This window comes from Lissotriton helveticus, chromosome 6, assembly GCF_964261635.1.
Source record: "Lissotriton helveticus chromosome 6, aLisHel1.1, whole genome shotgun sequence".
Classification (NCBI taxonomy): domain Eukaryota; kingdom Metazoa; phylum Chordata; class Amphibia; order Caudata; family Salamandridae; genus Lissotriton; species Lissotriton helveticus.
This window is the reverse complement of record NC_136067.1, coordinates 1,806,525,947-1,806,547,069: the sequence shown is the minus strand read 5'-3', so window position 1 is coordinate 1,806,547,069 and position 21,123 is coordinate 1,806,525,947. Positions and strand designations below refer to the sequence as shown.

General features: G+C 45.4%; 1 protein-coding gene across 5 annotated transcripts in view; it reads left to right on the top strand.

Moving 5' to 3' along the window:
• The window catches only part of MTA3 (metastasis associated 1 family member 3), a 771,323-nt gene that overhangs the window by 83,922 nt on the left and 666,278 nt on the right, over positions 1-21,123 (top strand). For all 5 annotated transcript variants that reach the window (XM_078649696.1, XM_078649694.1, XM_078649692.1 and 2 more), the window contains exon 2: positions 4,425-4,492. In XM_078649696.1, the coding sequence (XP_078505822.1) occupies positions 4,425-4,492 (68 nt within the window). The remainder of the gene's footprint in view (positions 1-4,424; positions 4,493-21,123) is intronic.

The following is a 21,123-nucleotide window of genomic DNA, read 5'->3' as shown; positions in this document are numbered from 1 at the left end:
ATCCTACTCAAGCAGCAACCACAATTATTGTCAGGATGAAATACAAGCAAACCCTAAGTTAACCTGTGCTATACCCTCTGGTAGCTTGGCACAAACCAGTCTGGCTTACATTAGAGGCAATGTATAAAGTATTTATGCAGCACTTAAAGCATTAATAAAGTGACAACACAACAAATGAAATTAATCCCACACCTATTTTGAGTACATTGTAATAAATTATTTGACACCAAAATGACAAAAATCTGAATAGTAGAACTGGAGATTTGCAATTCTAACGAAGTAAGTAAAAATAGTGCTTAAAAGCATAAAGTGCCAACTGTGATTATCTGGTCGCGACAAACCGATACGACGTCACAAGTTAAGGCCAGCTGATTTGAAGCACTGGTCGAATATAATGACCAAGTGAGGCCTGCTGAACAAAGTATCTCACATCCGGTTTGCAGAGAATTGCAAGGTTCCATGTTGAGGATTCAGGGCACAGCGACTGTTCTGATGGGCTGCAATGCGAGGTCCTGCACCAAGGACCCGCAATGCTGCAGCGATTCAGATGAGCTGGGGGGTACTGTGTCGCTGATACGCCATGCAGTGGCAGTTCTGATGTGCAGCTAGGAGGAAATGCACTGTGCTGCATCTGTTCTGCCCAGAAGATCACTATCTGGCTGGTAGAGGATCTTCAGGCCCACTTCTAAGGGTCCTGGGGTGGCACAACTTGAGGGACCGGACTCGCAGCAGGCAGAGTCCAGGTACATGATTCAGGGTGTTTGGACCCTTTTCAGTTCCTGAGGCTCAAATCAGGAGGCCAGCCAACTAGCCGTTGGAGTCACTAATGGCCCTGGGTTCAAGATACAGGTCGAGTCCTTCTCACTCAGGCAGCAGAGTATCAGACCTTCTTGCAGCAGATCAGCACAGCAGTCCTTCTTTAGAGTTTTCTACAGATACAGATGTGTATTGAAGAGTTGGGTCTAAGGGTCAAATATTTATACACTGTGTCAACTTTGAAATGAGAGATTCTTCTGCAGTTTCACCCTACAAAGATGTCTAGAATTAACTTCCTCCCTGCCCTGTACCCAGGTCTGAGGGCACAAAAGACTAGTGTGGAACACTTTGCGAGTGTTCTGAGGATGAATCTTAGTAATGTTGAAGTGTGGTATGTGACAGCTCCGCCCCCTATCTAGTCCGAAATGGCCAATCCTGACAATACCTTTTCCACCTTTTTCTCACTTTCTGGGACCAATACATGAAGACTAACTGCCACCTACCCCTAGTCCAGTGACCTAGGATACAGTTTGCAGGCACTATATGGTTGGAGCAAGAAAATGGGAACTTTCTAAAAGTGCCATTTACTAAATTGCGACTTGAAACCCGACTTCACCATTAAAGAGGGTTTTAAATTACAATTCTTTAGATGCCGAACCCAACATTTCTACCCGCTCTTAATTGAACGTTACCACTTATTAAATGTAATAAGGCAACCCGGTGTTACCCTATGGGAGCGATAGACCTGACAGTAGTGGAAACAACTATTTTAAGACATTTTTCACTACCATGACATGTAAAAGCTAAAAGTACACGTCACACTTTTTAAATACATCGCACCCTGGCCTTTTATAGGGCCTTCCCTAGAGGTAAATTTTGTGTGTTAAAAAAGTAGGGTTAGGCCTGGAAAAAGGTTCATTTTGCTAGGTGGAAATTGCCAGTTTAAAACTGCACACATATGCTGCAATGGCAGGCCTGAGGCTTGTTTGAAAGACTACTTATGTAGGTGGCACAGTGAATGCAGCAGGCGCACAAGTAGCATTTAACTTCTAGGACCTTGGTACAGGTAGTACCACTATCATAGGGACTTAAAAGTAAATTAAATGTGCCAATTGGGTGTAAACCAGTTCTACGATGTCTTAGAGAGAGAGTACTTTAGCACTGTTAGCAGTGGTAAAGTGCACAGGGTTCTAAAAGCCAACAGAAATGGGTTCAGAAGACAGGAGAGTGAAGTCAAAACGTTTGTTTGGGTAGGGCCCTGCAGAAAGGGCCAAGTCCAACAGATTGTGTATTCATGTCTCAGTTTAAAATTGCCTATGCCTCCTCTTATGTCTGCATGTGCATAATTTTATGCAACGTTTATTGAGAATTACTTTGACAAAATTGAATCAATGCGAAAGTGGACTAAAGAAGATGTTGAATTTGAATGTGAAAGGTGTATGCATAAATTGAAGAAATACATTTAAAAGACACCCTCATTAAAGTTGTTTGAGGAATCCCTTGGGTTAGTAATAACTGTAGATGCAAGTCAAGTTGGACAAGGAGCTGGTTTGAGCCAAAAAAACAGGGAAGTCAATTGATTGCCTTTGCATCACGTAAGCTAAAAGAATCTGAGACTGTGTAATTGAAAGGGAATTACTGGCTTGTGTGTGTGGCCGGTGTCAAATTTCAAAGTTTTTTTTTGCGGGGCAAACACTTTCTAATTTGTACTGATCTTAAGCCATTAGTAAGCTTATTGAGTAAGTGCAGTACTGATAAGGTGTCTCCACAAATTACCAAGTTGGCATGTAAGTTGCATGAATATGTATTCAATGTTGAGTGTCTGCCAGGAATGTCCACCGTTACAGCGGACTACTTATATATTTTGCCTTGTAGAGACTGTAACAAAGATGACATGATTGAGATGAGTTATGACCTGGTTTTTGCTTACTTCTCAGATGAATTGGAAGCTTTGTGCAGTCAGTAAAGTGCAGTAGCTTGAAGCTATCACTGATGATGTTGAATATCATCTTGTGTCTGAGTATATTTGTAGATGATTGCTCAATGAAAAGATATTGGAGGATTCCTTGAGACCTTATTGGAAAGTTAATGATGAACACATTTCTCAGATTGGCTAATTAGGGTATATCGTTATGGGTGGAACAAAAAAACATTAATATCTGAGTAATGATGCATATGTGTGGACTGTGTTGTTGAAAGACTGGTGCTGAATTATGTTTGTCAAGATGTTGATAAAACTAAATGCACAAGGTCATGTCCCCGAACCCCTTTACTTTTACCTCATGTACCATAGCATAACATTGGAGTATATTTTATTGACCCAATGTATAAATTGTCAATAGAAATTAAATTTGCTATTGTATGTATAAGACTATTGTATTAAGTGGATTACTTTAGAATTCATTGACAATCCTGCCACAAGCACTGAAATTAAGTTTCTTAAAACAGTTTTTGCCATAGTGTATACCTCACTGTATTGTGAGTGAAGTTGGGCCTCAGCTCTTGTCTGTAGAAATTAATCAATTTTTACAAGCTTCTGGAATTGATCATTGTAAGTCATTCTTATATCATCCCAATGAAATGGCCAGCTAAAGCAAGCTAACCGTATGAATAAGGAAACTGTTCAGCTGACTTTGAGAAATAATACCTGTGAGTGAGGCTTTGCAAGATTGTTTATGGGCTTACCATACCACTTCCCACAGTGTTACGGATGTCACTCCATTTGAGTTGTTTAGGGAAAGACTGCCTGCAACAAAGTTGAGTATACATAATGTGGTCAAATCTAAAAGTACTAGCATTGAAAGTGTTTAGAGTGAGAAAAGTGGGGTACAGGAAGCAATAGCTGGTAAACAACTCAAAATGAAGAGATATTATGATATGAGAGGCAGTGACCCAGACAAAGGTAATGTGATTATGTAAGGATCAGATATCCTAGAACTAGTGCATGTGTAACTAAATTTGGAGAGCCACATAGTTATCAGAACATCAGGGTCAGCCACTCGGTTGGAGAATGGGGGGTGGTGGAACATGTCACGTGTCCCTCGCGTGTCTCCCAGTGTTGTGGAAAATACACGGGGAGCTATGAGTAGGGAAGGGACTTGTGGTGATCAAGTTTCGTACACACATACATGTTCCCAAGGGCACGTTAATGGAACTGCAGCATCACCAGTTACCCAAGGTTCTAATGTAAATAGTTAGACAAATGGTGGGTACCCAAGCTAGATTAAATTGCAGACCTAGACTTAATGTAGGAATGCCTAACACATTCAAGGAATTTGTGATGATCTAGTGTCTGATATATGCAAATATTGACTGTAATGTGAATGTTATATGCATTGTTTTGTGGTCTTTTGTTTATTTCCACCATGTTGGTGAGCACATGGACATTTTCACAGGGGAATGTTCATGGGGTATTCAGCAGTTTGGAAAAAAGATGGTTACGATCTACTGTATGCGTGACTGAGGTAGTGTCCTTTTGTTACTGCAGTATGCCAGAAGGATAAATGTTTAAAACAAATAATATGACTCATGAAAAATTAACTAGGTATTCATTGTGAAGTGGTGTGGTTACAAACCTTCATATTTTTATTTGATTTGCTATTTTAATAGCATTATAGAAATAAGAGTCTGGAAAATGTGAGCTTTAAAATACTGTTTTTTCCCCACAGATTATGTCTTCTTTGAAAACTCTTCCAGCAACCCTTACCTTATTAGACGAATAGAAGAACTTAATAAGGTATGTAATGACCAGGAGGTTCTTTAGCACAGCCCTACTTTACTGCATACATTATTGATCAATGTGTTTTCGTTTTATCATTAGATAGGCTAGCCCAGTGTCAGAATGGTCTATAGGGCAGTCAGGCAGTGCCTGAGGCGCTGGTGTGACAGGTCAGTGTGTAAGCTGTTTTTGTGGCTGTTTGTGGTCATGTTTTATGGTCTGGGTGCGCCTGTTTTTACTGTCAACTTCCAGTCTTACATACTTTGCAAAACACTTATACAGCATGTCTTTACTTTTATTTTGGTGTCAAGTCATATTTTCTTTCCCAGTCTGACCCTGGACTAGTTGCCTGGTGCTTTCCTATGCTAACTCATCAACCATTGATTTCTGTGGGAAGTAGAAGATGTTGTTTTGGTAGTACATACCTTTGAGTTTTATACCAATACCTTGTGATGTATCAACCAATATTCTTGATATCTAAAATATGTGTACTTCAAGCAAAAAGTGGATGGGTTTCTCCTTAAAATAAGTACGATTTTGAGTACTGCTTTATGTGCTTTTTTTTGTAGAAAGTGGAGTGCAGTTAATTTCAAGCAAGTGATTAACAACACATTACAAATATTTTAATTGACCGTTTCAAAGAACACATTTGCCTATCTATGTGGGACTAACTACATTTTTTGAGAGTCATTGGATGAATGTTCTCATGTTAGTTTCGGATCAAGGACAACACTTAACATTTCTATCTTTGTATCTTAATATATAATAAAGTAGCTCCCAATGTTGCGGAAAATACATTGGGAGCTACTTTATTTACTTTACATTCTTAAAGCTGTGATACAATTGTTTGATATTTCATTTACAGCGGTGGATGTCAACCTAGATTTTGTTAGCTCAGCCTTTAATTTTCTTTGTCTTTTAGCTAAAGGCTTTTTCGTTTACTTATCATGCAGTTGACATCTTTTACTTTCATAGTCCGTGTTTGGTAGCGTGAACAGTTAGATGATTAAAGATGCAACATTTTCCTTAGTGCTAGTTTCACTTGAAAATAGGAGGTAGGTAACTAGAGCTATGTTATCATTTATCGTGGGGTGGGGGGTGTAACTTCGGGGGGGTGTTACATCCCCATAAACAAATTATTCTGTAATAAATAGTGTGTACAAGGGCTTTCACTCGGGCATGATGATGCGTCTGTCGGATTTCACCTGTGTATTTTTATGAGACACACAGACTCTCTCTTGTCTCTGTTTTAAAGGCTTTAGAAAATGTTGTTTCTTTTAAAAATGTTGTGTTTTTACCCCTTCCCTGCGGGTGCAATTCCCTCACGGTGAAGGGGGGTGGGGGGAGGGGATGAGCGCAGGGCAGCGGTGCTCGTGATGAGGCCAGCTCGTCATGAGTCACAGTGGAACTGTACTCATGATGAGCTGGTCTTGTCACGACCCCGCCCACTGATTAATTTGCCCACACAGGTGGGGAATCAATCGTGCGTGGGCGGAGCGGAGCCGTTATGACGAGACCAGCTCGTCATGAGCACCAGAGGTTAAGTGACTCTAGCAATCCACCCTCTTCTCCCTTTCCACTTCCCATTAAGCCCCCCCTCATGTCTTTATTCTTGTGTAATGTGTTTTAACAAGATATCCCTCTGTGAATGTTGGGAAATCTGAAGCTCACACCCCTTCAGTCTTATTGACCAAGCTACACCTCTGACTGTAGGCTAGCTATTGTACGGTCACAATCCTAAAACAGTAAAGCAGTAGGGAAGGTGACAAAATACAGTATGGAGCTGATGACTGGAATGGAGACCTACAAATTGGCCATGATCTTGGTGTAACTAGTTGCATATGACGAGAAGCGTGCCTTGCTAGTTCCAAACTTGCACATTGAACAGATGAAGACTCAGATGGAACACCGAGTTCGATCGTTGCTAGGTTCATCATAAAGAAAAGGACACATTTTAGACTTACTGAATTGGGATTAGATTTTAATATAAAATTTGGGATACAGCTCCTATCATGCATTCCAGTCTACAGAATACTTTTTAAGCATCAGAGATGTAAATCCACTGTAATAATGAACAAACAAGGGCATTGCTCTATCCAAACATCTGTGCTGCAATGAGGGAGAAGCAGAAGAAATTGGGTGGAAAGCTCTACTGAATAAAAGTGCCCTTCACAATGTACAGCTCATTGCGCAGTCATCATCAAGGTATGTTTTACGAATAAGAAGGAAGTAAGCACTCTGTTTACCTAGTGTTTTCGGAAAGAGACATCCATATTAACCAGGAAAGTGGCTGACAGTGTGCCTTCTTTAGACTCTTATATTTCTTAGAAATTTTGGCAGTGGGGGCGTGGCCAAGCTGCGTAGCGAGATGGCCACATAAACCACAGGCTCCGTCCTTGCTGTCTTCCCCACGACTATCCGGCACAATTATCCGAAACCCAAGACTGGAAACACAGACCGGAGAAGGTACAGAATCCCGCCCAGGCACTCCTGTGTCCCGCAGCCGGAGTTCCAAGTCCTGTACTGCCATCCGAGCCGGGACCTGGGGTGTCCATTCTGACTGGAGTCTGAGCTAGTGAGGCTGGCTGCAATCCACCGCAAGACCGGAATCCCGCCCGGCCCACTTGGCGGTGAAATCATCTCGCCTGCGGCACTCTGCAGACCCACACCACACCCTGGCGTTTATGTAGCGGAACAACCAACGTCGCGGGAGACATCCTACGGTCCCAGATCGCTGGGCAGTTCAAGAGAGAGGCCTGTGATCCGCGGCGGCGCGGCCAGATCGCCCAGTCATAAAGGCGGTGAGGAGGGACTGAGGACCGGAGTTGGAGTTTGGAGAGTGGCCCTCTTCCCATTTTTCTGAATTTCCCATACCGGGGCAACAGGAGAGCGGGTGTGAGACTGTGTTTCCCCTCCCCAGTGTGGTGGTGCCGGCAGAGAGCGAATGAGCGCATTCCGGCTGGGAGATCCCAGAGAGAACTGAGTGTCCAGAACCCCGCCGAGCTACTCCGCAAGCAAACTCACAGGGGTTTGAGACCACGACATCCCAAAGGCACCCCAACGCGCTGCTGTGGGTGACTGCGTAGATCAGCTCTGTGGGACCACATCAGTGGCCTGAACCTATCCGCCAACCCTGGGGGCCCACGCATGAGAGGCGGCAAAACGTACCCTTCCGTCCCTGATGCCTCCTCAGTCCACGGCCCCGCTCGGCTGAATCCGCTCTGGTGCCATCTGCGGGCGACCACCTGCCTTCTACCTACATCACAAGTCTGGGAGCGAGGGGACTGAACCGCCGCGGCCTGGGTCCATTGAATGGCAAACATGGAGAAATCCAAGACAGCAGGTGCGTAGGGCCCTAAAACCGTCCAAACAAATAAACTAGAACCCTATGCAATCCTCAAAGAAACATCGCAAGACTCAAACCCTAGAAACAAATCCATGGTAACCCAGGAGGGGAGAACCAAGAGCTTTTATTGAAGAATGTTAAGGAGGCAATCGCCGGGATCAGGACCTCGTTGGAACACAAGCTGGATACCCTCTCGATTGAAGTGAATCTCATTCTGTCTGACCTCACTAAAGTCAACGAAAAGGTCAAACAAGTGGAGAACACCACGGCGAGGCTAGTGGAGGACGTCCCGCAACTCCAAGGGAACATCCAAGACCTACAAACCTTCCGTAAGTTTGCTGAGCACAAACTGGACGATTATGAAGTGCGCCTCAGGAGAAACATCATATGTATACTGGGGGTCCCGGAAAGGGCGGAGGGGCAGGCACCGTACCTCTTCGTAGAAGAACTTATCCTCAAACACCTACAGCCTAAAGGCCTTAGCAAATTCTTTGTAGTGGAGAGGGCGCACAGAGTTCCAGGAGGTCGTCCGAAACTGGGGGCTCCCCCACGTCCGATGCTACCATGAGTGCTGAACTTCAGAGACAGAGATGTGATCCTCCAAAATGCCAGAATGACCCCCACCTTTGCTATGAAAACGCTAGAATAACCTTCTTTCTGGACTTTACACTGATGGTAAAGAGGCAGAGGAGGTTATTTCCGATGGTCAAGAAGAAACTCTGAGACCGAGTATTTAAATATGCAATGCTCTTCCCGGCAAGACTGCGAGTGGAAGCAGGGGGACGGACCTGGTTCTTTGAACAGCCAGAAACCGCTTCAGAATGGCTTGACAGCCGGACAGACCAAGGCCCTGATCACCACATCCGGGGCGACCTGCCAGACGCCCAGCAAGAAGAATGAGGGGGCCATAGGCGAACGATGGAACTATCTTTGTCCGTGCTAAACCTCACCTATGTGGGGGACACTCAAGGGACCAATGATAGCTTGGATCTGATGGGAGTCTTCTCCCGGCGATTGACCTTCGTTCCAGTAGGATAAGATTTTCTTGGGTACTACACAACAAATTGTGGGGGAGGGTAGGGGTGGAGGGTGTTGCACCCCATATTTTTCTTCTTTTAGTTCACGTGCTGGGCGACAGGCACTCTGCAAGTTCTAAATGGGCAGTTCTACACCCAGAGTGCAGGGGAGCAGGGTGGCGGGTGGTTGGGTTGGGGGTTTGCAGTTGTTTTCCGTTTTGATTTTAACATCGCAACAATTTATTGACATTGATTCAGAGGTACCGAACATCTATTCCAGTCACAATGAGTACACAGTCGGACAAGAGTGTTAAAGTACTGAGTTGGAACTTCAATGGGCTGGGGGATAAGATCAAACTTAGCTTTGTCCTACAATACATTAAACTGCTGGCCCCTGACGTCCTAATGCTTCAAGAAACACACTTGGTGGGCTACTCCTGTAAGGCGCAACACAGATGTGGATACAAAAAGTTGGCACATGCGGGTTTCAAGACCAGTTCGCGGGGTGTTGAAATTATGTTGAGAAACGCCTTCCCACTCGCCGTGAGTTCCACCTGCGCAGATGACCGGGTCAGATATATAGGTGTCACGGGTCTATGGGAGGGACACAGTATAACATTTATGTCAGTTTACGTACCACCCGGCCTACAATGCACCACGGTTAAGGATCTGAGCACGGTCTTGCTTTTGCTCCCGGAGGGTCTTCTGGTGGTTGGGGGTGACTTTAATTCCGTGGTCTTGGGCAAGTTAGATTGCCATCCCCCACGTGCAATAGGTACATCCTCTCGATGGCTGCCAGATTTCCTTGAGGCTTTGGGGTTAACGGATGGGTGGTGAGCTTAAAACCCCGAAAAACTCCTACACACTTTCCACTCTGGGGTACATCATAGCCTCTCCCGTATAGATTACATCATGGTCCCCGCTTCGCAACTTTCCCACATCCACAACATTAAACATCTAGCTAGGGGCATCTCCGATCATTCCCCGCTGTGGGTACATATAATCCTCAACCAGACTAGGGTGGGAAGGGTCGCCCCCCCCATCAACCCTTGGTATCTCTGGGACCCCACAATCTGTAAAGACCTCCTCAAAGCCATAGAGCATTACTTTCAAGAAAATGAGGGAACGATGGATTCCCCGCAGACCCTCTTGGGTGATATGGGGACAGGCCCTGTCAATAGCGGGGGTAAAGAAAGACAGAGAGAGGAACATTTTGTATGTAGAAGCAGAGCTCTACCAGCTAGAAAAAGAATTGGAAACTGAGGTCACACCGGAGAAATTGCACCTACTCCGCCTCCAACAACACGACTACAGAGCACTGGTGATCTGCAAGGCCAAAAGTTTGGGGAGGGAAATACTGGGCAGAATCTATGATCTGGGGGAAAAAGCTGGGAAGTTAATCGCCTGGCTCGATTAAAAAGGAGTGGGCAAGCAGACTGGTCCCAGAACTCAGGACACTGGGCGATGACCACATAACAGACCCACAAGAAATTGTAAACCAGTTCGCCAATCATTTCAATACGGTATACACTACCGTTGCGCCCCATACTAAGGAAGATTCGAGCAAACTTCTGCAAGACATCGCGCTCCCCACAGGGGACCGTGACTTTTTGGACCGCGCTTTAACGCCAGACGAAATTGCGCAGGCTATCCTATCCCTGCGCTCGGGAAAGGCCCTTGGCCCCAATGGTGTTCCCATTGAACTATACAAACTCAAGCCTTACAAACTAGCCCCATACTTGAAAGCCATGTTTGAGGACAGCAAAGAGAGGGGGAGGGTACCAGATGATCAAAGGATAGCCACAATATTTATCATTCACAAGGAGGATCAAACCCAAAACTAACTGTGCCTCCTATAGACCGATTTCTCGACTGAACGCAGAACCCAAAATTCTAGCCAAATTCCTTGCTACTCGTTTAGTTTAAAATGATTTGAAGTCTTGTGCACCCTAACAAATCCGGCTTTATGCTGCACCATAACACGGCACTAAATTTACGTAGAGTCCATGGAGTGGTGGGGAGAGTGGCCACCATTCAGGAACCAGCTGTAATCGTATCACTAGATGCGACTATGGCATTCAATACATTCGAATGGGCATATCTGTTCGCAGTACTTGTGAAGATGGGGTTTGGCCCAGGCATTATTCAGTGGGTGTGCCTTCTATACTCAGAGCCTATGACGCAAGTTGTAGTTAACAACAAAAAGTCAGCAACATTCACCCTGAGCAGAGGAACTCGACAGGGATGTCCTCTTTTCCCCCCTCCTGTTTTCCCTAGCCCTCGAACCGTTGGTGGCATGGATTCGGAGGGACCCTGTGATACGGGGTCTGAGTTGGTCCCCTGAATGAGAGGACCGTATTGCTCTATATGCAGACGATATCCTCTTTTACCTGGCTTCTCTATAGGCATCCCTGGTGGCAGTCCTAGACATCCTGGCAATATCCCTCCTACGGGGATTCTCCCCCCCCGGTTCCTCCGTGAGACTGTCCAATCCAAATTAGCGACGTGGGCTTCAAGTATCTAGAGATTTTTATCTCCCTGGACCAAATACTCCGGTTTAATCACAATCTACTCCCACCTGCTTCCGAGACTTAAACGCGATATAGCAAGCTGGAAATCGCTTCCGCTTTCACTATTGGGCAAAGCAACCCTGCTTAAGATAATGTCCTTACCCCGGTTCTTATTTGCTTTGCAAAACACACTGGACCCGGTTCCAATGGCGTATTTCAAAGTAATTGAGGCCTTCCAGAGAGACCTGTTGTGGGACGGAAATCCTTGCATTGCCTTAAACAAGCTCACGCTACATTGGTATGATGGGGGTATTGGCCTCCCAGATATCAAGAAATACTACTTGGCAGCTCATCTGGTGGCTGTCAATCATGGTACTTACAGCTGTCCTGAGGACCCAGGTTATAACATGGATAGATGGCTTCTCCTGGGTGGGAAGTACAACAGAGCACTTTATTCCAAACCTAACCGATACCACCTGTCGGGCCCTACTGGACACTTTGTTCGTATCTGGCATACGGTCAAAATCCTTAGGTTGGGCACAGAAACTCACATTAGTGACCCCCCCTATGGGACTCGGAGCAACTGGGTAATCTCGGTAAGTCTAAGGGATTCGATATGTGGGACCTCATAGGGATTTCCCAAATCAAAGACCTGAGGGAAAAGGCAGAGGTGAAAGCATTTGCCTCTCTACAGCGACAGTACGAATTAGCAGACTCAGAGCACTTCAGGTACACGCAGGTCCGTCACGCATTACATTCATGCCTAGCTAAAGGCACAGTCCCCCCCCCAGACTCCTCCCCATCAGAAGATGGGTTGTTAGATGGTCACCTACGTGAGAAAACCATATCAATAACATATCAGAAACTGATTAACAATATGGCAGACCCCCTCCTGCCCCAGTGAGAAAAGTGGGTAAGAGATGGCATAGGACTAGATGATGAAGAGTGGCAGGAGGCAGTGTCTTCCCTGAGGGTGGTGGCAATCTCATTAAGACTTAGTATAGTGCAACTTAGAATTCTCCATTGGGTGTATGTCACGGGGCATCATTTGGTGCAAATGGGTTGACCTGGGGGAGGGGAATGTAGACGGGGATGTGGAGAAGAGGGCATGTTTATGGATATCATCTGGGAATGTGAGCATATACGATCCTATTGGTAGAGAATACATGACATTTTAAGTGAAGTACTCGCCCAAGTCTTACGCCTGGAAGCGCATAGATGCCTGTTGAATGTGTGGGAACCCTCTGACTTAAATAACTACCACACGCAGTTGGTTACGCTGGAATTAATGTTGGCTAAAAGAAACATTGCAAAACTGTGGGGAGCGACACAACCTCCTGTGGTGCAGGTATAGGAAGCAGATCTTGATTGGTGTATGTATAGAGAAAAGACAGTCTACGTAGCTGATTGTAAATGTGCTACCTCTTCTGTAATGCATATTTTATGTTGATGAATGTTAATGAAAAGAATTATAAAAAATAGAAATGTTAGCAGTAAAATAAACTTAAAACTTGTTTTGCAATTTGGTGAATTTAGCTGGTTTTAGGTTCTTTTAAATGGTAATGCCTTTTCAGTTAATTTCTAATGTTTTTTATAAAGGAAAATTAAAATCTTACTGCATTTCTGAAGAATGCAGCCACTTTAACCTTTTTTCAGTGAGAATATGTATATCGGGTATGATTTAGTTGCCCTTCACTGCCAGTGCATGTTTGGGGCATGAATAGTTCCCGTAAATATCCTGAAAAAGTATCCACCATGGGCAGAAGTACACATGCCTTCTTCTTCACAGGTATCCTTCATTGTGTACTAGTGCAATTTATGCCCACAAACAATAAAAACAAACTACGGTTACGCTACATTATAAACTCTTTCACTGATAGGTCTTTTCCCCTTAGGCGCGGCCAGAATTTTGCCGCGGTGCGGCAAAATTCAACGCGTACGCAGATCGGACGGCTCCTGGCTGTCCGACGCTCACGCCCACCGCGTGCAAGGGATCAAAAGCGAAGCCGCCTTTTTGAATATTTGGGGTAGTTCTCGATCCATTATCCTTTTTTTCCACATAAGCTATCCACGCCAAATTTGTGTCATTTTTAGGTCTCGCCTAGCAGTGCGCATGCGCTGCTCTGCGAGACTTTTTGTAAGGGCTTCAAAAAGCCTACCACACACACGCTCATGCGTGTGTGGCCTATTGCTTGCGGTTACCCGCACAGCGCAATATGTTTTGAATTATCGTGCCCAGACATGGGTGCAATTATTCAAAACCTATGGCTTGGTGCTCGCTCCCCCGCGCACCACTCGTGGGACGCTGCATTCCTTGAATTCCTTGTTGTTCATGCTCTCCGAATTCCATTCCTGACCTGTCACCCACATGGTAACCTAATGCTGTTGTGAGGAGAGCGCCAGTGATGGAAAGTGCCAGATGGAACAAATGCCCCAACACCATATCATGTAACTCGCTTTATTAAAACAATAAGACTCAATCGAGAAGACATGGCGGGAGATCTTTCACAGTCCTGCTTCCATTGGATGAAACTGAAACATGCATTTACGCAGTGTTTACCGAACCCTTTTCCTCCCGACACCATATGCTGACAGGGCGTTTTGCTAGACGTAATTGTTATTTAATCACATATCGTTATCGGATCCCCGCTCCTTGAAGCTCCTTTGTGTTCATTGATAATGCACGTGCATATATTTTACTTGACTTGTTTTTCAGTGTAGCCTCAGTTCACATGACTGTTAACAGCTGCAAAATTTACAAACTGCAAAATTGTTTTACTTCTGTAATTTCAGATGAGAATATTAATCTTTGTAAATGTAGGTTCTCACCATTTCCAGTATTATGTTCTAGATGTTTTTGTACAACCTTTAATTCGATTTTATTAATACATTTAAAATGTAAAATAACACCGTTATACAGTCTGGTTCAATTGATTAAATAGTTGTTCTTCTACAAAGCCTTTCATATCTAATCTTCCGAAGACGTTTATCTTCAGTTTATCCAAATCATTTCACTCTTGGTTTAATCACCAAATTCATCAAAGGATCTTGCGATCAGTGAATAAAGCTATTGGTCTTCATGGAGTTCTGTTGGAAACAGCAAGTCTTTCTTGAACTTGCTGTAGTTCCTTAAATCCTCCGCAAGCCTCATGTTTAATTACTGAACTCATATTTGCCCCAGCATCCCCATTTTGAGAAGCCCTCAGGCCCCTGTTTTCTTAGAACATTTTGAGTAGTTTCAAATCGATTTCTGCATAAGAATGGCCTTCATATTTTGTAAGAATTCACCAGGCAACCTTAATATGCGCAGGTCTGTTGATCTCTGATAGCTTTTGTCTTCCCGTTTTTCCTGAAACTGAACACAATCGGGTAAGCAGTTGTTCCTTAAATTACACAAGAAGTTGGATCCATTGATTTTTCTATTTATTATATCTCCCATATTACGAAATAGAGCACCCGATGAAGTAAACTAAAAGCAAAGACGGCAGCAGCTTCCTTATGGCTGAAATGCTTGCATGCCTCAATTGATTTAGTTTTTTTGTTTTTGCACACAGTTGAGTGCTATTCTTTGTACAGTCTGGGACCCACAGAAGAGTCATTATTACAGTTTTATTTCATTCATTTTAACATTTTGGAAACTGAGTCTTGGGACTATAATGGAATGTCCTACTGTTGTTTCACGGTGCTTCTCAATGGTTTCAAGAACTAACACTGCAGGATCCAGACACCAGTGGTATACCCACCATGTGGTATATTGGGTGCAGTGATTCTTGGCACACTGCTACATGATAGAAAGGTCTTCCGTAGACCTGAAGCTCCTAACGATAGCCTGTTGCCCCATAAGGGCATAGCAATGTGCCGGATTGGAGAGTCATGTTACACTATCCTCAGTGGGGGGCATTCTATAGTTCTGTTAACTTTTTAGGCTAAGGTGGCTTTTCATACAGTGGGTTTTCTACATGTTTCAGTATCTGTGACCTCCATGCGACTTTGTGTTCTCTGTCTCAGTGCCAGTGTATTTCTATTCCATGTGTCACTGAATTCGGTGACCAGTCCCCCTGTGCCAGTCCTGGTCCATGTTGCCCCTGTGTGTTTTCCATGTCTGGCGTGTTCCCTGTATCTGTGTTTTGCCTGTCTGTGTCAGTCTATTTCCTGTGTCTGTGTGTTCCCTGTCTCAGAGTGCGTGTATTCCATGTGTCTGTGAGTTTCCTGTCTCAGCATCAGTGTATTCCTATGTCTGTCTATTCCCTGTCTCAGTATCAGTATATTCCTTGTGACTGTGTTCTCCCTGTCTCAGAACTGTGCATGCCATGTGTCTGTGTTCCATGTCTCAGTGTCGGCGTATTCCTTGTGTTTGTGTTTTCCCTGCCTCTGTGTCAGTGTATTCCCTTTATCTGTGCTCTCTCCGTCTCAGTGGCTGTATATTCCCTGTCTGTGGTTTCCCCGTCTCAGTTTCAGTGTATTCTCTGTGTTCTTCCCGTCTCAGTTTTACTGAATTTGCTGTGTCTGTGCTTTTCCTGTCTCTGTGACTGTGTTTTCTCTGACTGGTGGGGCCTCTACAGTCACTCACTTATCAGGCTCCTGAAAGGTCAGTAAGTCTTGGGCAGTCAGTCACATGTGATGCCTATGTCTCAGAGAGGTTACCAGATTTAACCTCTGTCTAAACACTTATTCGGTCCCAAAGGCGAGACCTATTGGCTATGCCAATGCTTGTTTCCAACTTCCTGGGGATTCCTAGGATTTGTGGATTCCCCCCTCTGCAGCCACTTATGGCTATCAAATTCCAGGCACAGCACCACAATCAAGTTAACGGGCTAGTGCAACTATCAGATTGCCCTTCCCAAACATCACAGATAGAGCATAAGGAAAGAGGCCAGGAAACCGGTAAAGGCACCCCACACTCTCCGGTTGGGCCCTCCCCAAGGCCAAGGAGGCCAGATCTCCCGCCTGAAGCCAATAGCCTCACAGTAGTCTTAGCAGGCGCCCCCCACTTACGATCAGGGGAAAAAGAAGATTACTTATCCCTCAAGAAAAAGGTTATTAAATGGCTCAATTGGAACCGACCACTACCGCCTTATTTAAATAATGAGATTATCATGGTTAGAAGGGTCCCGTGGTTAGGGAAGACCAGGAAATCAATAATAGGGGACTGTGTCCTGGTAACTTTCAAAGATCAGGGTACAGTGCTGCATATCTGTGAAGGCGTTAATAGATCCCTGGATTCTACCATCCAGACCTTGCCAGTCTCCTTCTTCTTCCCCCCTATTCGCATGCATAGGGTCCCAATGCATGATGAATGGACAAGGGTGGATCATAGACGCAGTCGCAAGGACCACAGTCAACGTCAGCACTTCCAAGTGCCAGAAACACCGTATTCTCATTTTAATCGTTTCAATTGTTTGAGTGCCCTGGATGGGGTCGATTGACTTGCTGCTCTTAAGCCAGATACCTGGGATAATGGGGCCAGCAGACTTTCGGAACCCTCTATTCCAAAAATTGGTTTAGGTTCTGGCTTGGCGGATGATCAAGGGGTTTCCGAAATTGACATCTGTGGCCCTTTCTACCTACCTGTGGTTAATGAGGACATAGCTGAGGGAAGTGCACAGGACTCTCTGACATTGGTCAGTGGCTTGCTCAGCCATTCTGAGCCATCTTTTTATAGCGCAGTTCCTGTCTTAGGCACCCTGATGGAAGGGGTACCCGGATCTGATGGCCCCAATCCCTCTGACCTGGCCGTTGTGGTGTCTGACCAGTTGAAGTTAATTTGTTGGAACATTGCGGGTCTGGCCAACAAACTGGGCGAGCTCGACTGGGAAGATTACATTAAAACGGGAGACATCTGCATGTTCCAGGAAACTTGGGCACGAGAGGACTATGGGCATCAAGGCTATGCATCATTTTCCATTCCAGCACGGTGGGAAGGCAAAGGCCGCCCGTCTGGTGGGCTTACGACCTGGGTAGCTTCTCATTTGGGATGTGTGGCCACCCGACGACCGCTTAATTCCGAAGATATTCTTGTGGTCTCGTTAATCTGGCCAAACAATGTTAAACTTGTGCTGATTAATCTCTATTCTAGGCCGATGGGAAGGGCAAAGGAATCACCAACCATTGATGAACTTTCGAGCCTTTTATCTGAACTGCCGAATGATTCATATTATGTGGTGGGTGGGGACTTTAACTCCCATTTTGAGCCATTACCTGGCCTTGCGGAAGGGCTCTCAGTGGAAGAAGATGCAAGGTGGGCAGTTCCCGCGGTGGAAACACCCCCCGCGAAAGCTTGGTCCCCACTAGCGCTTCAAATTACTGCTCTTACCCTAAGGTTCGGAATCAAAGCCTGTAATGGGCGGATGAAATCCGATACTCCAAGTAAAACCACCTACAATAGACGGGGGAGAGAGTCGCGTTTGGACTATGTTATGGTCCAACTAACGAGGTGGGCTACAATCCGGGACTTTAGGGTGGTGGAAAGGAATGAGAGCGACCATAATGCCCTGGAGCTTGACCTGGTGCACCCAGGCCCTTTAGCCTTGGGGCCTACAGTAGAAGGGAATAAACCCGTGCTCCTCCTTGATAACAGTAGGAGAAGAATTAGGTGGGAAAATATGGTTGCAACCAAGGACAAACTTCCCCTACTATATGCTGAGATTGTCCCTATTCTGGAAGTCGTGGGGAGTTCAGACACCAAGGAAAATGATATAGACTCCCAGACCAGAGTATTCAAGGCTCATGAGGACCTTATAAAAATGGCGGCACTACACTTTACTAGTAGTCCACGTAAGACCAGAGTAAGGCCCAGAGGTAAAGCTTTGTGGTACAATCGAGCATGTAGACAGGCTAAATCAGAACTTCTCAAAGTAGTCAAGGAGGGGGTAGGAGGAGAATGCCTGAAACATAGTAGGCAAGCATATAAAAGGCTCCTTAACCAGGCTAAATTAGAATGGGAAGAAAATCAGTGGGAAGAGCTCACAAAGGCTTTGGCACTCCAAAACCAACGGTTGTTCTGGAGGGTAGTGAACGGGGGGTCAGGGAATTTACAATCGGCATTGGAGCCAAATATAGCGCCTGGGGTTTGGCAGGCCCATTTCCAGTCGCTCTATAGTTCTGAGCCAGGAGAACTCCCTGCATCTATCGAGGTGGAGGGGTCGGGCCACCAAGGGGAGGCAATTACGCTGGGAGAGGTCATTGCCGCTATCTCGGGCCTGGCTTCTGCAAAGGCGCCGGGACTAGATAGCCTACCGGGGGACCTGTTCAAACAGGAGCCCATCGTCTGGGCACCTTATTTTGTGGCCCTTTTCAACAGTGTTCTTGGTGGGATGGAAATCCCCGGTACTTGGCTGGGGGCAGAGGTGGTCCCTATTTTCAAAAGGGGATCCCCTCTTCTCCCAGCCAACTACAGGCCAATCAGCCTGATTGATGTTCCCCAGAAGCTGTTTGGCAGGGTCTTGTTGAACAGGCTTCAGGACTGGATAGAGGAGGTGGGAGCCCTCAGTCCCTATCAGGCGGGGTTTAGGAAGGGGGTATCCACAGTGGACCAGGTATTTAGATTGAACTTAATCTATTGGAAGACAGCAAAGTTCGACGGCGGCAGTCTGTACACAATTTTTGTGGACTTACGGGCCGCTTTCGACCTGGTCCCCAGGGGGAAACTCTGGAGCGTCTTGGCAGAGATGGGCGTCCCCCCAGACATCCTGTCAATCTTGCAGAGGCTCCATCACGGTAACTATGCCCGAGTGAGGTGCGGGAGGTCGGGGGAGCTGACTGATAGGTTCCCCGTTGGCCGAGGGGTAAGACAGGGCTGTGTGCTGGCGCCGACCCTGTTCTGCCTTTTTGTCAACGGGGTAATCGCCCATCTCAATGCCACTGATTACACCGACGCCCCTAAATTAAATGGCCGTAGGGTGCCCGCAATTATGTTTGCGGATGACACCCTGCTGCTTTCAAAAACCCCTATGGGTATCCAAAGGATACTTGACTCCTTCACTGCATTCTGCCTTGACAGAGGGTTAGAAATTAATGCCACTAAAACCAAATTTATGGTTCTAAACCCGAGCCATAAATTGCGTCAGAACCCTCAACTGGGAACTGCGCGGCTCGAGAGAGTGGCCACCTTTGAATATCTGGGTGTGACCCTCAACGAAACTATGACCTGGGGATCCCACCAGAGCAGGGCAAATCTTAAACTCGTGCAATCTACTGGAGGCATTGCACGATTAATGACTGGCTCGACATACCGGCCATTGGGCTCCTTAATTCAGATTTATAAGGCCCAGGCGAGGGGAGCAATTATGTACGGGGCCGAACTGTGGGGGCACACGCCTTGTCATAGCCTCTCTCTCACAGAAAATAAGTTCATAAGAAAGGTGGCTGCTCTTCCCCCGAGCACACCGCTTCTTCCATTGAGGCTTGATTTAGGATTACGACCATTAGCGGATGAGATAGGCCTGAGACCCATAGCCTTTTGGCGCAGGCTATGGAGCAGTACTGATCTCACGGATTACAGGGCAGAACTGGTCGAACTATTGAAACACCCGAAGGTGCTTAGTGTCCCTTGGGTTAAAAACATTCAAGCCACTTGCATGGACTTGGGGCTCCCTGACTTATGGACAGACCCGGCCACGGCAGCACTTAATATCTCTAAGAAGTCCCTGTCGATTTTATATCATGAACGCAAATTGGCAGGGGCCATAGCTGCCCAGTCAGATGGGTCCCTATCAGCTGTGTTCCTGCAAAGCAAGGACACCTATAGGCTTGAAAAGGCCCTGGATCCCATTTATCCCATACTTGCCAGAAAATTGTATCTCCAGTGGCGGTATGGCACATTACCCCTCCGGTCTTTCACCAGTCTGTGGTCGTCGGCTGCCCCTGTAAAGCATTGCCCTGTGTGCGAGGACCGGGAGGAAAATGACCTGCATGTTGTCTTTTTTTGCCCAGCCTATAGGGCAGCCAGAAAGTATTGGCTGCTTCCATTGATAAGGAACATGGGTGGCAGGGAATATGCACCAATGTACAGGATTTTAAAAACTGATGTTACTGGCCCAACTGTTTTCGCACTCTCTAAGTTTTTTTCTAATGTGTGGTATACACGAAACCGTCTTTTAAAAAATGTTGGGTAGTGTTTAAACATTTTTTAAATTCATTGTAAAGTTGTTTAACCCTGTACAGATCTTTTTATATGTATTTAATATTTTACCCGTAATGATATTTGTATAAGTGTATTGTGCATCTTTTATGACCAAATGGTCGAAATAAAGATTGGAAATGAAAAAAATGATTCCCCAGGAGGGGACTAAAAAATAGGCAAACTGTACCTGCATTTATTTTGGGAGGTGGGGGTGGTGAAACATTGGAAAAACATCCTCTGCAAAAAAGTGTCTGACTTTTTCCCTAAAAATGTGGCATCATGAAAGGTTTGCAGTGCAAAAGTCATCATCTTCCTAGGTTTCAGGAACATGCATAGATGATTCAGAAAACTGGTTTATTTGGTTTGTTTTTATGTTACATTGTTTTGGCATTTTTCAAGGAGCCCATTTTTCTATTTTTTTGTGCTTTCAACCTACTTCCAGTTTGTGGTGGAAACTGGGTTGAAAACCATGGGTGATCCTGTAAATCAGTAGCTTTCTGAAAAGTAGACAACATTCCGAGTTCAGCAAGGGGTTATTTGTGTAGATCCTTCAAGGTTTTCCCAAATAAACTAACTCTGGGAAGTTATTGAAAATGAGTAGAAACAAAACTGTCATTTGTGACAACATTTTGATTTGTAGCTTCTTGTCACAATGG